Source organism: Tribolium madens, unplaced genomic scaffold (genome assembly GCF_015345945.1).
Source record: "Tribolium madens isolate multiple individuals breed KSU strain unplaced genomic scaffold, Tmad_KSU_1.1 Scaffold_71;HRSCAF=194;Tcas5.2_LG6, whole genome shotgun sequence".
In the NCBI taxonomy this organism is placed as follows: domain Eukaryota; kingdom Metazoa; phylum Arthropoda; class Insecta; order Coleoptera; family Tenebrionidae; genus Tribolium; species Tribolium madens.
The window spans coordinates 2,867,860-2,883,679 of NW_025401041.1; the positions used below are offsets into that span (position 1 = coordinate 2,867,860).

General features: G+C 33.6%; 4 protein-coding genes across 6 annotated transcripts in view; 3 read left to right on the forward strand and 1 right to left on the reverse strand.

The window, feature by feature from the left end:
* Nucleotides 1-885, forward strand: part of LOC123009359 (probable chitinase 10) — an 8,217-nt gene extending 7,332 nt beyond the window's left edge. The window contains exon 3 of one of the 2 annotated variants that reach the window (XM_044405598.1): nucleotides 1-885. This exon is cut by the window's left edge and continues 1 nt beyond it. In XM_044405598.1, the coding sequence (XP_044261533.1) occupies nucleotides 1-825 (825 nt within the window). In that variant the 3' untranslated portion in view covers nucleotides 826-885. The other variant, XM_044405599.1, reaches the window with a different exon arrangement.
* The window catches only part of LOC123009354 (GTPase-activating protein CdGAPr), a 22,001-nt gene extending 12,432 nt beyond the window's left edge, over nucleotides 1-9,569 (reverse strand). Inside the window, exons 1-5 of one of the 2 annotated variants that reach the window (XM_044405592.1) lie at nucleotides 9,434-9,569; nucleotides 3,963-4,158; nucleotides 3,725-3,909; nucleotides 3,483-3,671; nucleotides 2,873-3,435 (exon numbers count right to left, since the gene is read on the reverse strand). In XM_044405592.1, the coding sequence (XP_044261527.1) occupies nucleotides 2,873-3,435; nucleotides 3,483-3,671; nucleotides 3,725-3,909; nucleotides 3,963-4,128 (1,103 nt within the window). In that variant the 5' untranslated portion in view covers nucleotides 4,129-4,158; nucleotides 9,434-9,569. Of the gene's footprint in view, nucleotides 1-2,872; nucleotides 3,436-3,482; nucleotides 3,672-3,724; nucleotides 3,910-3,962; nucleotides 4,159-6,579; nucleotides 6,688-9,433 lie in introns of those variants that run through there. The other variant, XM_044405591.1, reaches the window with a different exon arrangement.
* Nucleotides 9,570-9,692: 123 nt separating this feature from the next.
* On the forward strand, nucleotides 9,693-10,877 carry LOC123008846 (D-arabinitol dehydrogenase 1-like). The gene is made up of 4 exons (XM_044404872.1): nucleotides 9,693-9,833; nucleotides 9,880-10,532; nucleotides 10,579-10,686; nucleotides 10,735-10,877. Exons 1-4 carry the CDS (start codon nucleotides 9,693-9,695, stop codon nucleotides 10,844-10,846), a joined length of 1,014 nt encoding a protein of 337 aa, XP_044260807.1. The 3' UTR covers nucleotides 10,847-10,877.
* An 831-nt stretch (nucleotides 10,878-11,708) lies between these two features.
* LOC123008752 (D-altritol 5-dehydrogenase-like) lies at nucleotides 11,709-13,047 on the forward strand. The gene is made up of 6 exons (XM_044404749.1): nucleotides 11,709-11,870; nucleotides 11,918-12,045; nucleotides 12,089-12,255; nucleotides 12,301-12,498; nucleotides 12,550-12,736; nucleotides 12,784-13,047. The coding sequence occupies exons 1-6, from the start codon at nucleotides 11,730-11,732 to the stop codon at nucleotides 13,001-13,003; spliced, it is 1,041 nt and encodes a 346-aa protein (XP_044260684.1). The 5' UTR covers nucleotides 11,709-11,729; the 3' UTR covers nucleotides 13,004-13,047.
* Nucleotides 13,048-15,820: the final 2,773 nt, after the last annotated feature.

The following is a 15,820-nucleotide window of genomic DNA, read 5'->3' on the forward strand; positions in this document are numbered from 1 at the left end:
AAATTCTACAAATGTGACCATGGAAAAAAAGTTGAATTTGATTGTCCAGCTGGGCTTCACTTCAACAAAGTATTACAAGTCTGTGATTGGCCTGGAAATGCTGGATGTGAAAATGTAAATCCTAATCCAACTACAAAATCAACTCAAGAACCAACATCTTCAGAAACTCCAAAACCAACTCCACCAGAAGACAGAGATCCAGAATGCCCATGGCCAGATCCTCTCAACTACACAGTTCATTTACCACATGAAACCGACTGTACGAAATTCTACAAATGCGATCATGGCAAAAAAGTCGAATTCGATTGCCCCAACGATCTCCATTTCAACCCAGATTTAGAAGTATGTGATTGGCCAGAAAACGCCGGATGTGAAGACCCAAACCCCGGTCCCTGTCCTTCAGAAGATACCGACGAACCTCAACCAGAACCAGAACCAACTTCTCCCTCAGATCTTGACCCAGAATGCCCATGGCCCGACCCTCTTAACTACACCGTCCATCTCCCACACGAGACCGACTGTACGAAATTCTATAAATGTGACAATGGTAAAAAAGTCGAATTTGATTGCCCAAACGATCTCCACTTCAATCCAAAATTGGAAGTGTGTGATTGGCCTGAAGATGCCGGCTGTGAAAATCAATCAATTCAATGCCCGGATACGCAATGTCAAGACACGACACTCTATTTACCGGTTTTGGGTAATCAGAGAAAATATATCCGATGTGTAGGAGGCGTCGAAGTGATCAATACTTGTCCAGGAGGTTTAGTCTTCGACAAAAATTTGGCCACGTGCAATTTGGAACACTTGGTTGTGCCAAATTAATCATTATTTATTTCCTTTTATAGTATGTAATTATAATTAAATAAAAAATAAAATTAAAAATTGCAAATTAATTGTGATGCACGAACAAATACTATAAAAGAAATTGAAAACGAGGTAAATAAATAAATAAAAAAAATTTGTGACTTTTTTATTTGATTTAATTTTAAAAACAAAATGCAATATTAATGCCCCACTAAACTTACAAAAAAAAAAAAAAATTTCAGTCACACCTGTGACTTACACAACTCTATTTGCCAACATCCGGTATCTTAAAGAATTGTGCAATAATTTGTAGAAAATCAAGACAATAAATAGATAAACGCAATGATCTTTTAATTTTTGTCAATATTATTGTCACCCCGGATTATCATCAGATAATATTCCTAGATTATAAAAGAAAATATTTTTTGTTATTACAATTGCGGTAGTTCATATTTTTCTTATCTACAGGTGCGCCAGAACTCGCACCCCAGAGAAAAATGCCATGTATGGTAAAATACCAGGAACATGGAAAAAATGTTAAAAAAATTCTATCTATAAAAATTTCGAAGTTATAAGAGTTTCAATTTTGCACTTTGGCTCTATTTATTTCAGTAAATTGTAACTACGCAAAATTTTTATATCTTTACCAAATAATTATAAAAAAACATACAAGGTGTCCCAGCGAGTTGAAAAAGTCCATTAGTGACCTTTAAATGGTGGAATTAAAAAAAATATGTAAAGGACTTTGATAGATACTAATCTAGTCGCCTAAAATTATTTTCAACTATAGAGCGTGTCTCAAAAGGAAGTTACAATACAATTTGTATTTTTTTTAAATGAAACACCATATGTTTTTTAGCATTTTTGGATGTAGATTTTTATGTCAATGTTTTTAAGCTAAAGTTTTATTGGTTGATTTTGCTTTGTTTTAAAAATAAGAAGGTTTTTTTTTGACGAAAACATGCACTTTTTTAAAATTTATTACACAAAAACTAAGACATCTAGAAATATTTTTTACTACCGCAAAGAAGAAGGTACAAGCTATAGCTTGTAGGTTGTAACATTTTTTTAGTGTGTTGCATTTGCAAAGATAAAAAAATGAAGGCGTTTGTTAAAAATTCAATAATAAATTTTAATGGAACACCCTATTTATTGTTTTTGCACTTAAAAGATCATTAAATTGTCTTTCTAAAGTTATTTACTTTAAGGTGTTTATAATCAATAACTAAAAAGTTATTTAACGTTAAACATTAAAAAAAAATAGCTATTGTTTAAGTAAAGAAAAATCACTTAATAATCACATTTGTGTTAAACTGAATCCATTATTCTTTATTTTTACAATAAAATAATTCGAATTTCAGTATTTATAACAATCTCTGGATATCAACGGATAAGTGATCCGTGGTGGAATTACTATCAACAATGCTCAGATATTGATAGGCATTGTTGCTACAATTAATATTGAATGTTAAATATTATTTCATTTATTAATTCTAGACATTTTAGACAGACAATTTATCAATCTACTAGATGCAAAAATAAAAAATAGGGTGATCCATTAATTTTTTTTAAGTTATTTAACTTTTAACAAACTTCTTAATTTATTAATCTTTACAAATGCAAAACACTAAAAAAATGCTACAGCTTTAAATTCTGAACTTTCCTCTTTGCAGAAGTAAGAAAAAATTTCTTCTAGTTATTGTCTATTGTGTAATAAATTTTTAAAAAGTGCATGTTTTAGTCAAAAAAACGTTTTATTTGTAATTGTGAAACTAACCGAAGTCGACTAATAAAAGATTAGCATTAGCAAAAACATTGCTTTAAAAGGCTACATCCAAAAATGCAAAGAAACATTTCATTTAAAATTTTTGGAACATGCTGTAGGGTTGAAAATAATTTTAGGTGAAGCACTAGATCAGTATCTATCAATGTCCCATAGAATTTTTTTTAATTTTACCATTTAAAGGTCACTAATGGACTTTTTCAACTCGCTGGGAATTCTGTATTTTTCCTTCTATTTATCATGATATTTTTTAATAGTTTACTTTTTTTTTCAGTCACTCACCTGAAATACATCTTTAGCAGACTGGCCACCGAGTGTATATCCTGCAAGATATCCTCCGTATACAAATTCGGTATCCTATCCTCATCAAAAGCATTTCTCAACTTCTGTATATTCGATGTGACCCCCGAGAGTCTATAAATCCCATCAACAATCCCATGCTTCTCAATAAACTCCGCACAACACTTCAACACCATCGGTATATCATGTCCTGAATTCAACAGATGCTCCCCCAAATCACACCCAAAAACCCTCTCCTTCAAAATCCCCGATTGTTTCAACCTCCTCCTCGAGGGACGATTCAGGATAAAACTCCGGAAAAACGTAATGAGTTTCCCGTGTTTCCTCAAAACGGGCTTGATCGGCGTAAGAGCCAACGAGCCGACCACAGGAGGCGGTAGAGGCATATTCCTCGGGACTTTATCGCCGATTATATGAACGCAATATTGGGGGAAGAACCCGACTTGGAAACCCCGTTTTCCACGCCACCACATAGACTCACCAGGAGCGGCCATGTCGATAACAGAGATCATGTCCCCCACTTCGAGATTAAGCTCGTCACGGGCCTAAAAACATTTTTTTAATGCACGAAGCGAAGGTGAGTGCGTCAAACCTGTGAAACATATCGCCGGACACTATAGGCCGCCGCCACCGCTGGGGTATTAATGGAGCGACTTTCTTCGCTTGGGACAAGTAGGCGATGGCCCTTGTTGTCCATCTGCAGCCAATTTAAAACCGGGCCGCAGTTTACTGAATTATCGACAATTTCGCTGAAGCGCTCCAAGTAGGCTTTAAGTTTCATCTAAAACCTCAATTGTCACACCAAAAACTACGAGGGAAAAATTTTAAACCCACTTCAAGCTCCTCATCATCCGGACTTTCGTTTGATAAATCCGGTAATTGGAAAATTTTCCGGTCATAGATGCACTGATGTAGCTGATCGTCCAGCATTTTGAAATTATCCAAATTCCTCTGTAACAACCAACACTCATCTCCGGACGTCACTTGTACCATGTACCATTCCGTATCGTCCTCATTACCTTAAAAAAACTCGAGTTGAGAAAAAAAAGTATGCGACTCGGGCGCAACTCACTGTGTTGCGAATGCAGCGATTGGTCAATATTCGTCTGCAATGTGATGATTAATTTCGGTAATTGCACCCTTTCGTAGTGGAAATGGGCGCATTCTTCCAGTTTGGGAAAACGGCAAGGCTCCACCCCCGGCGCCGGAGCGCCCCCGGCCGCCTCCGATATCTGCATGTCAGTGGTGTACGTTTCCGTGCATAGTGCCTAAAAAAACAAGTCGGCTGTGAAATTACGCAAACAACATGTGCTTAACAAATGACTAAAACAAAAACAAATCGCTTGAGGTCAAGTAGAGTTTAACAACGAATATTCCTAATATTGTAACAAGATGGGATATTGGGGGTGGTTTGCTTTCAACCCCCGGAAGAGTGGAGCGGTAATTGTGTTTCCTTTGTGGGCTAATAACTGGGGTAATTGGGTGAAATAGAGATCTAAATATAAATAGAAAAGCAAACTTGATTATTATTCGGAATTTAATTCAAAAATACGTTCTTCAAAAAACACTCTGTATACAGGAGGGTGTTTCAAAACTCGCGTCCCAGAGAAAAATGTCAAGTAAGACTAGATAATATGAAAAAAAATTTGAAAAAATTCTATCTATAATAATTTCGAAGTTATGAGAGTTTCAATTTTGCACTTTGACTCTATTTCTGTTGGAAAAATAAAATTCCTAGTTTTTTTGCTACAGGTTATTAGAAGAGGAAACAAGGAAGCTGTATCGTAAATTGTAACTCTGTTTAATGTTATTTATGCCTTTTATTAGTAAAACTTTTGTACCTTTACTAAATAATTATAAAAAAAATATACAGGGTGCACCAGAACTCGCGCCCCAGAGAAAATTTTCAAGTAAGGTACCAGGAACATAAAAAAATGTTCAAAAAATTTTGACATTTATTTTTTGACATTTGACATTTTTTTATATCTATTTAATGATACTGATGATCTTGAATATGTTTTTATTTAGTAAAGGAACAAAAATTTTGCCAATAAAAGCCACAAATAACATTGAACAGAGTTACAATTTAGGATACAGCTTTCTTGTTTCCTTTTTTAATAGCCTACAGCAAAAAAACTTAGAAAATTATTTTTCCAACAGAAATAAATAGAATCAAAGTGCAAACTTCAAACCCTCATCAGATAAAATTTTTTTAACATTTTTTCCATGTTCCTGGTATCTTGTCTTGCTTGAAATTTTTTTCTGGGGTGCGAATTCTGACACACCCTGTATACAGGATGTATCAAATCACTCAACATTCAAAATACTTTTTTCAGTAAAAAACAATTTCTATTTTTTTTCTTGTTTATTGAATTACATTTTTTTTTGCTTATTTAAATGTTCATACCACATATTTGATCTTTTTGATTTTTTTCTTATAAAATTTTTATTTTTTTTTTTCGTACAGTTGGAGACAAAATAGTTTAGTCGTCACTTTTCTGACACTTTATTATAATTCAAGCTTTAACGTTAAAATGAATGACAATTTCAAATTAATGACAGCTATTTCCTATCAAAAATATGTACACACAACTTGTCAACTATGATTGACAGTAGCTAAAAAATATGGTTAACAGTCCTAAAGCATGCTTTACAATTTACCAAAGTATTTTGTCTCCACTTATACTTACTTTTTTCTGTATTATGAAAGAATATTTTCAGAAAACTGTAAATCGTTCTTTGTTAAATATAAGACTCATAAAAGTCGTTGACGATCATCTTTTTTATTTTAGTAGCAGTAAACTCCCGTCGAATAATAAACTGAAGCGATTTTAACCTCAATTTCACCACCGTAAAAAAGCTTTCTTCTAAATTGGTCCAAAAACATGAAAACAATTTCACCTTGTATGAGTATAACAATTAAATAATTTTAATGTTTTATTTCTATTACAGTCGTACCAACTTGGAATTTATTTGAGACCACCTACGCCACTGTAAAAACCTGTTATTGTTTATTTATTTACACCTTTAATTACTCTACAGGCTGATTCAAATGTTACAACTGTCTAAAACTGGTCATAATTATGCCAGAGTCGCCTCAGATGAGTCACCCTGTACAAGAAAATAGAAACATGACTTTCGGATTCCTACAAATTCCGGTCTAGAAAAACAGAAAACACTTGCAAATAATTTATTTCAGCACAAATACTAACCATAAAACTGAAAATGACTTATTTCCGTTTCATGTATCTACGTTTGAAGCTGTTTTTCATTTCATATTCATAAAAGTGAAACAAAACAAGAGTTGAGTAATTTTAATACTTCCTTGTCTATTAAAATCCGATAAAAACTTTTTAAATATCCTTGAAAAGATAAATCCGTAACAAAAATGCTATCAACGCGTCCAAACAATCCCGATTTAAATTTAGAATTTCAAATCGTAGCCAACTTTACATATTTCATAACATTTAATTCCATTCAATCGGAGAAAAATTCAAATCGTCTTAATCATCACAAATAAATTATTTATAAACATATGTTTTGAATACAATAAATAATTATAAATTATTGAAGAATTTGCCTGGGACTCACCACCCCACGTGACCCCAAGCACACTTGATTCCCTAAATCAAAAAACAATACCACAACAACAAACACAAGGCACCGCCCCCTTAGTGGCGGCAACTGACTTTAGCGAAATTTACGCAGAACATGTCGTCGGAGGCAGAACAGGTGAAACAGGAGCACGTCATCGGGAGTTGGCGGGCGTCGCCGCCGCCACCACCGAGGCCGCCACGAAATCCAAGTTAGGAGCGGCGTCGCCGACTAAATGTGAAAGCGAAAGCGCCCCCCGAAAATATCGAGCAGATGCGGTGCGCCGCGACGCCGACGCCAACTTGATCGATACGGATTGGAAGGCGGGAAATACACTGATTAATCGCAGAGAGGGAGAGTGAGAAAAAAATACTTGAAATGAGAAAAAGTTTGCGTTATTAATTAAAAAAACATACAGGGTTGTTAATTAAAAAATTAAATTAAATTTTCTACAGGCTGATTCAATTTTACAATTTTCAATTCATAAGTTTCAGTCGACACAACCTTCGACTTAAATAACAATTTTTCTACAGCGTGAAATGTTGTTTTTTTTTTATATTTCATGACAGGAAACCCTTTCCAGTTGAGACATCCTGTTCAAGTAAATTTATTACATACAGGGTGAATCAAATTTCTCTTTTCGAGTTTTTTTTTGTGTAAAAATTCCATTTTATGGTAGAACAAAACTACTTCAAGCATTTAGTAATAAGTAACGTTTCGCTAAACGTCTAGCATAAATAAACAACATTGGGTTCAATGGGCGTCCTTGCGTAACACTTCTACAGTGTTCTAATTTTTATGGATCCTGTAACTTTAACAGTAGTTGAGGAAATACTACTTTACATTCAGTGATAAAATTATTTTTCTTTGATTAACTTAAATATAAAAAAAGTTAATTCTCGAGTCTAGAAATCATCTAAATATTGCAAATTTCTTCGAGTTTAATTTGATAAACGTTCCAAGTTATCAAACACTCCTAATTAAACCACCCGCAATCAATGTAATTGAATTATTTCAGCGACTATACCAACTTCCGCTTTCGCTTCGACGAGAAAACCTCCACTTTTTCCACATAAACACAAATAAACGAAAGAAAATTGTGCAACGACGTTTATTTTCGTTACAAAACACGAATTGGGAGCATCAAAATCAGGTCAAGGAAGAAAAATCCTCCCTTGGTGATTTTTTCAGAAGGGTGAGAGTCGGTCAAAGTAGAAAGGAGTTAGATTTTAAATAATACAAAAGTTTAAAATTAAAATTAAATAAACGAAAATAGAAAGTGTCAATGGTAATTAAGGTTACGGCTGGCTGAAATCTAGGATGAAAAAATCAGAATAAAAAGAAATGGCAGGTCATACAGATGTTACCTAAAATCTTGTCTTGTTAGCGCAACAATTCTTATCTTATTTTCCCTCTGTTGTGCAAAAGAGGAAGTTATTTGGGCCAATGAAAATCAAATAAAATGAAAAAATAGAAAACACTTGATTCTTATTATTGAAAAGACAAGGACACATTTATGCCAAATTTCAATGCTCAAAGAAGGAGAGAAAGTAACAGACATTTTTCTATTTTCTCTAATTACAATCTAAAGTTTCGTTTAGCATTAAAATAATTCAAATGAAAATGTAATGCAAGTTAAATAACAGCTGTTTATTTAATTTAATTAATAATTATGCAAAACATAAACGGAAATAAACGTTGCTTTAATTGCTTTCAGTTTAATTAACGATTGGAATTTTTTGCACCATATTTGGCCAAAATCTTATTTGCTTCAAACAAACTGAAATTTATTACTGTTGTAATTCAGTAGCCGAGAATTCGACGATAACATCTCCATTATATTCTTTAAAATTCCACATTTTTTCATCGTGTAATTATTAATTAATTTGTTAAACAATAAACACTTTAACGCCTTTTTTTAGTTTCGAAAGAAATCGTAGATTTCTCCACTTCTAGGTTAATTATCTCGTAATGTTTAACGTTTTGATTTTCAAAGCCTTTTTAAGAGAAGTTTATTGATATTCAACCTAAACCTCGCTAATTTTCGGTAATTAACAACCAGGTCGACGACCTAACTGTAGCTGTCAGGCTTTTAAACAAAATAAAAGAATTCTTTTTATCTATTTTTTGGCTCGTGGTCAAAAAATTAGTTTCATAGCCGGCAGTGCGGAAAAATAACGGTTAAATAATTAAAAAATCAGATTTTCCCCCCTTTTCTCATCTATTTCTATCCAACATCCGCTATTTCACCTGCACTTCCCCCAATCAAGTGTGCGCTTTTCAATGCTTCATTGATGTCATTTTCATGTAAACAAGTGAATGCTAGTCAAAGCCGACTATCTATTATTTGTTCGCCAAATGACTCAATAGTTCAATGAACATAATTACCCTCGAACCGATTCAATTGTTTTGATGATTAACAACATCGACGTTTAAATTGATTTGCAACGAAAATTACAATTAATTAAGACGAATTTAATGCGGTTTCACGCACGATAAAAATTCAACTAACCGTTTTTTAATTAATTAATAATTAATTGATAACGTCCCCTAGTAAATCGGAACAGGAAGTAGGCCAACGTAAACCTGCTGAACCAATTCTGCCAATCACAAAAACTCAAATCCCCTTTGCGTGACATTTTCATGAAAAGGGGATAGTAAATGTCAACGGCCTCTCCCCCATGAGCCCCCACAATCAACCTAAATAAATCAATTAAAATTTTTCAATGTCTATGAACATGTGCTGCATGCTGAATTAGATTCGGTCTGTTACGGTTAAATATCGCACCCGAGCGTGGAATTTTCGCCGTAACTGGGCCCAAATCGGGGTTAGGGTCCCAAATAGGGCCCAAAATAAATATTTGAATTGATTAATAGGAACCAAAATAACTAAAGCGTATCGAGGAGGCGGGGGATGAAAATCTAGAAAAAATCTCAACGGAAACTTACAGGACAAAGCTCAGGCAATTTTTACACGAATTTTTTTGCACATTTTCACACACAAAAAACAACAAAACTTGAGCGTTAGACACAGATGTAACAAACACAAACTTTTATTATGACCGCCATCTTACCTCATTTGACGTTTGAAGCGGAGCGCCCTCTGCAGGGCTAAAACCAGCGGTAAGTTTAAATTTAACATGAATTGTTGGTTGCCTATACTATTAATTGTAATTAACAATTTTAATTAAAAATTATCACTTGCACGATGAACGCACTCCGGTTTACATCAAACACGAAAAATGTGGCACTTACCAAAATTCCAATACCGGCAATAACTCACCCGAAAGAAGTGTTAATAAAAATTGCTTACTCGGGGGTTTGTGGGACCGATTTGCACATAATTAGCGTAAGTAATAATTTATTATGTACAATTAAATTAATTGGTAAATTAGGGAGAGTTTCCGTGCAACTCCCAGGTAACCCTCGGCCACGAATTCTCAGGCACTGTGGTGGCTTTTGGCCCCTACGTCACCAACCTCACCCCCGGCGACCTTGTAGTAGTCGATCCAAACAGCGGTTGCCACAAATGCCGCTTCTGTCACTCCGGTAAGCCCCATTTTTGCCCATCTGGGGGTTTTTATGCCAATCTGGGGGTAAAAAACGACGGAGGATGGGCCGAATACTGTCTTTGTTGCGTCGAACAAGTGCACAAACTGTCTGGGATTCCCCTGAAAACTGCAGCTTTGGTTGAACCCTTGTCTTGTGTAGCACATGGATGGGACTTGATTTCGCCCATTAGTGTTGGAGAGGAGATTCTAGTCGTGGGGGCTGGTATTATAGGGATTTTGTGGACGTGTTTGTTACACTTGCACGGTCATAAAAAACTAACTCTTGTAGAAAAAAATCCGGCTAGAAGAGAATTATTAAAAAAGTTGCAACAAGAATTGGGTTTTAAACTCGTAGGGGCTTTAGAATTGGTCGGAAAGTTTGACTTGATCGTTGATTGTACAGGCCATGGTCCTGCAATTGAATCCGGAGTGAAACTTTTGAATTTCGGCGGGAAAATGTGTATTTTTGGGGTGGCGCCACCTGGCGATAGGATTGAGTAAGGGAAAACCCACAACTAAGCTTCTATTTACAGTTTTTTTCAGGGTTTCCCCGTTTGAGATTTATATGAAAGAATTGACAATAATGAGTGTGAAAGTCAATTCGTTTTCGTTTCCCAAAGCTATAGCTTTAGTCGAGGCGTTAGCCGAGCGGTAATTAATCCCGAATGGAGCGAATTAGACTCGATTTAGTGATTACAGGTACTTGGATTATGACAAATTAGGAGTAAAGCTTTTCAAATTGGAGGAATATCAAAGAGCTATCGATTGTTTGAAGAATGGGGTAATAACAAAAGCGGTTTTTCAAGTTTAATTCTTTTCGAATCTGGCAATAAAATTACTGAAATAAATTGTTTATTTGTCCCCAAAACCAAAAAAAAGCTAGAGTAAGTCGCAATTCCATTACTATTGAACGACTTTTTCACATTTTATGGATAAATAAAATACTTATAAAAGTATCGATAACAAGTACATTTATTTAGCAATTCATAATATTTACATAATCAAAATATATGAAAATAATGTTGGTACAAGTCAATAACAAACATTTCTTATCTCATACCAAAGTTTTTGTTATGATTTATTACGATGATTATTGATAATTGAATATTGATTTAACAAATTAGTATCACGTTACAAGACAGTACTATTCACTAGTTGAGTGTATGATTTTTAATCAAATGGCAAATTATTAAAAAAGTGACGAATCATCAAAGTTATGTCATAAATAATCTCAAATCCTGGCAATAAATTAACAATAATAAGAGATTAATCTTTTATTACATAACATAATTTCTGTTTTATATTATTAAACAATAATAACACGAAACGTTATTTTATATCACTTTTTGTTGAGACAAATAATTAAAACAGGGTGATTCAACTAAGATTTCTCTTTCAAGAGGGCGCTGGATTTCAAATGTCATTTCAAAATTTCCCACTTTTATGTTAATACAACAACAAATATTTATTCATTCATAAATATTTTCGCAAATAAATAATACAAAACATAACATACAACTTCAAAGTAATTGACCTTTTACGAAATACCACGGCCCCCTAGCAAACGCGAAGGGTCATTAATAGAGATAATAAAATTATCACATTATTATCATTCACGTCACATCTCAACATATAAATAAAAGTCGTTTCACAAATTCTAACACTTTTCTACCAACTTGCAAGTGTTACCAACCATGGAGGCTCTACGCTACACCGCCAAAACCAAGAAACTTGAGTTGACCAAAACCGAAATCCCTAAAATCACTAACCCGGATAGTATTTTAGTCAAAGTGGCTTATTCGGGGATTTGCGGAACGGATTTACACATAATACAGGTAACTGTAATTTAATAAAACGCATTTGTTTATTTGGGGTGACTCAGGGTGAATTCCCGTGCAACCCAGACCGGACTTTCACCCTAGGTCACGAATTTTCGGGCACTGTAGTCGAGGTCGGATCAAAAGTGAGCAACTTCAAGCGCGGAGACCGGGTTTCAGTGGACCCAAATAGGTAAGTTGGCACCACTCTTAGATTCTACCTACATTCAGAGTAGTGGTTGTAAATGTTGCAAGTTCTGTCATTCGGGGAAACCCCACTTTTGCAAAGTCGGAGGGATTAATAATACCATTGGGATTTACCGGGATGGTGGATGGGCCAATTACGTGGTTTGTCCCGAGGAGCAGGTGCACAAATTACCTGATAGTATCACACTAGAGCAAGGTAGGTTTATTTCGGCCATTTTGTGTCTCTGACGCCATTTTGTAGCCGCGTTGACTGAACCGGTGTCTTGCCTGGCCCACGGATGGGACATTGTGAGTCCCATCCACGTCGGGGATAAAATCCTAGTGACAGGAGCGGGAATTATTGGGAATTTGTGGGTGTGTGCCCTACATCTTCAAGGTCATAGAAATGTCACTGTTTCCGAACCGAATGCATCACGATTAGAGATGTTGAAAAAACTGAGTCAGTGTTACCAACCGTTAATTTACCTTGCAATTAATTAATTAATTGCAGATACGGGATTCAATTTAATTACTCCTGATCAACTGAAGAAAAACCAAACCGCAGACCCTAACTACCTCTTCGACGTCGTGATCGATTGTAGTGGGTTTCCCCCAGCTGTCGAGCATGCAGTTTCCCTTTTGAATTCCGGCGGGAAATTGTGTATTTTTGGGGTGGCTCCCCCGCACGGGAAAATTACGTAAGTTGGTATTAAATTTTGAAACTTTGGTAATTTAATATTGGTAGGATTGCCCCGTTTGATATTTACATGAAAGAGATGAAAATTTTCGGTGTTAATATTAACCCGTTTAGTTTTCCCAAATCGTTGGGTTTGTTGGAAGCTATGGGGGACAGATATATGAATTATAATCTTTTGGGAATTAGGACTTTTGCTTTAAGTCAGTACCAGGAGGCCATTGAGTGTTTGAAAAAAGGCACGATTGCCAAAGCAGTATTTAAACTGTGAATTTGTTGAGTGCTAGTTGTTGAATAAAATAATTATTGTTGGAAGCTTTTTGTTTTATTGCACTTTCTTTGCATTTATGTATTATTAAAAAAAATAAACATATGTATTTATAAGAAATCCATCAAGTTTGATTCAATTCCGACCCATTTAGATAACAAACTTATTTAAAGAAATGTTCCTGAAATACACAGAATAATCGTTGATTTATCTCTGAATTGCGGTATTTCAGCAACATTCAATAAATTAAAAAGATCTAACGCAGTTTTTCAGTCAATCCATCTTGACAAAAACACACTTATTTTTAACTGCAATAAAACTGTCGTTTTAGACCTAAATTGCGTTTTTTGTGCCAACTCAAAGAGATTTTTCAGATTTTGTTTGTTTTTGAAAAATTGGAAATGGAAATATAAGAAATATATCGCATTTAATTCATTTTCGAGCGAATTAACTAACTAACTTGGTTTAAAAGAATTTTCCTGAAAAAAATAGATAAATTGATGATTTGATTAGGTATGCCTGAATTGCTGTAGGTATTTCAGCTAAATTCGATTGATTGGGCGAAATTTTCAAATCAGTTTCGATCAATTCTGCTAAAAACGCATTTATTTAAAAAAAAATGCCACCAACACTGGCTGAAAAAATCTTGTTTAAGATCTAAACTGCTTTTTTTCAGCCAAATCCAAGCTAAATGTTTTTATAAAAAAAAATAAAATAAGTATAATTTCTGTTTCAATTCCAAGTTAGCTAACTAACTTATTTTAAAAGAAATTGCCTGGAAAAAAAGTGATTCAACTCAGTTTTTTAACCAATTCCAATCAATTCATCTTGATTTTAGGCCAAAAACACACTTTTTTCCATTTGCTAAATCTGTCTGGAAGGAAAATTATCGTTTTAGATCTAAAATGCGTTTTTTTCAGCCAACTCTAAAACATTTTGTTTATTGTTCTTAGAAAAAAGGAAAATTAAATATAAAAAAATCTATCACTTATAATTCATTTCAAATATAATTTATTTTAAAAACTTAGTTATTTTAAGAAATTGTTGCCAACACTGACTGAAAAATTCTTGTTTTAGATCTAAATTTTTTCAGCCAAATCCAAGAAATTAAAATTTTTTTTATTAAAAAAGAAAATAAAATAGGAACAAAAAACTTATAATTTTTGACTCAATTCCAAGAATTTTAGCTAACTACGTTATTTTAAAAGAATTTGAAAGAAAAAATAAAAAAAATGATGATTTATATCTGAATTGCAGTATTTCAGCTAAATTCGATCAATTTAATGCAGTTTTTCAGTCAATTCCGACAAATTTACACACTTATTCTAAGAAATTTTACTAAAATGGGTAGTAACAAAAATTCCGACAGAGCTAAATTTTGGTGGAGACCTTGGGTACACCATTAGAAATATAGCGTCAAAAGTCCCCATCGATCCCATGTGTGCTAAAAAAGTTATTATTCGGGGTCAAAGGTCAAAATTTGACGTTTTTTAATTTTTTTTCGAAAACGGCAAGTTTTTTCAAAAAAGTATCCCAGACAAAAATTATAAATCTTAAAATTATCTACAAAAATGGTCTTACACTTTTTTTCTAAGAATCACCATTCCTGAGATATCGCGATTCTAAGAGTTGAAGGAGTAACATTCTACATCATATGCACATACAGAGTGCGCCAGAACCCCTGTCTCAAAGACAAATGCCATCATGTAGGGAAAGGTTCCAGGAACATATAAAAAATTAAAAAAAAATCTATCTATAAAAACTTCAAAGTTATGAGTGTTTAAATTTTGCACTTTAGACTCTATTTATTCCTGTTGGAAAAATAATTTTCCAAGGTTTTTTGCTACAGGCTATAAGAAACGGAAACAAGGAAACTGTATCTTAAACTGTAACTCTGTTTAATGTTATTTGTGGCTTTTATTGACAAAATTTTTGTACCTTTACTAAATAATTATAAAAAAAAAACATATACAAGGTCATCAGTATTATTAAATAGACATAAAAAAATGTCAAATGTCAAAAAATAAATGTCAAAAATTTTTGACAGATAGAATTTTTTAAACATTTTTTCAATACTCTGAGGACTACCCAATTACTTCCTTTCAAGGAAGGGCGCAATTTTTTAAACATTCTGTATGTATTACCAAATAAATTCTTTTTAATTCTAATGAACTCGAGATATTTATAAGTTTAATGAAGTAGAAGAAAAATCTCAAGTAAGGTTGGATACCAGGAACATAAAAAAAATGTTCAAAAAATTCTATCTGTCAAAAAATTTTGACATTTGTTTTTTGACATTTGACATTTTTTTATGTCTATTTAATAATACTGATGATTTTGTATATGTTTTTTTAGAATTATTTAGTGAAGGTACAAAACTTTTGCCAATAAAAGCCACAAATAACATTAAACAGAGTTACAGTTTAGGAAGACAACTTCCTTGTTTCCGCTTCTTATAGCCTGTAGCAAACAAACTTGGAAAATTATTTTTCCAACAGGAATAAATAGAGTCTAAAGTGCAAAATTTAAACACTCATAACTTTGAAGTTTTTATAGATAGAATTTTTTTTTAAATTTTTTATATGTTCCTGGAACCTTACCCTACATGATGGCATTTGTTTTTGGAGCGCGAGTTCTGGCGCACTCTGTATGTGCATATGATGTAGAACGTTACTCCTTCAACTCTTAGAATCGCGATATCTCAGGAATGGTGATTCTTAGAAAAAAAGTATAAGATCCATTTTTGTAGATAATTTCAAGATCTATAATTTTTCTCTGGGCTACTTTTTTGATAAAACTTACCGTTTTCAAAAAAAATAT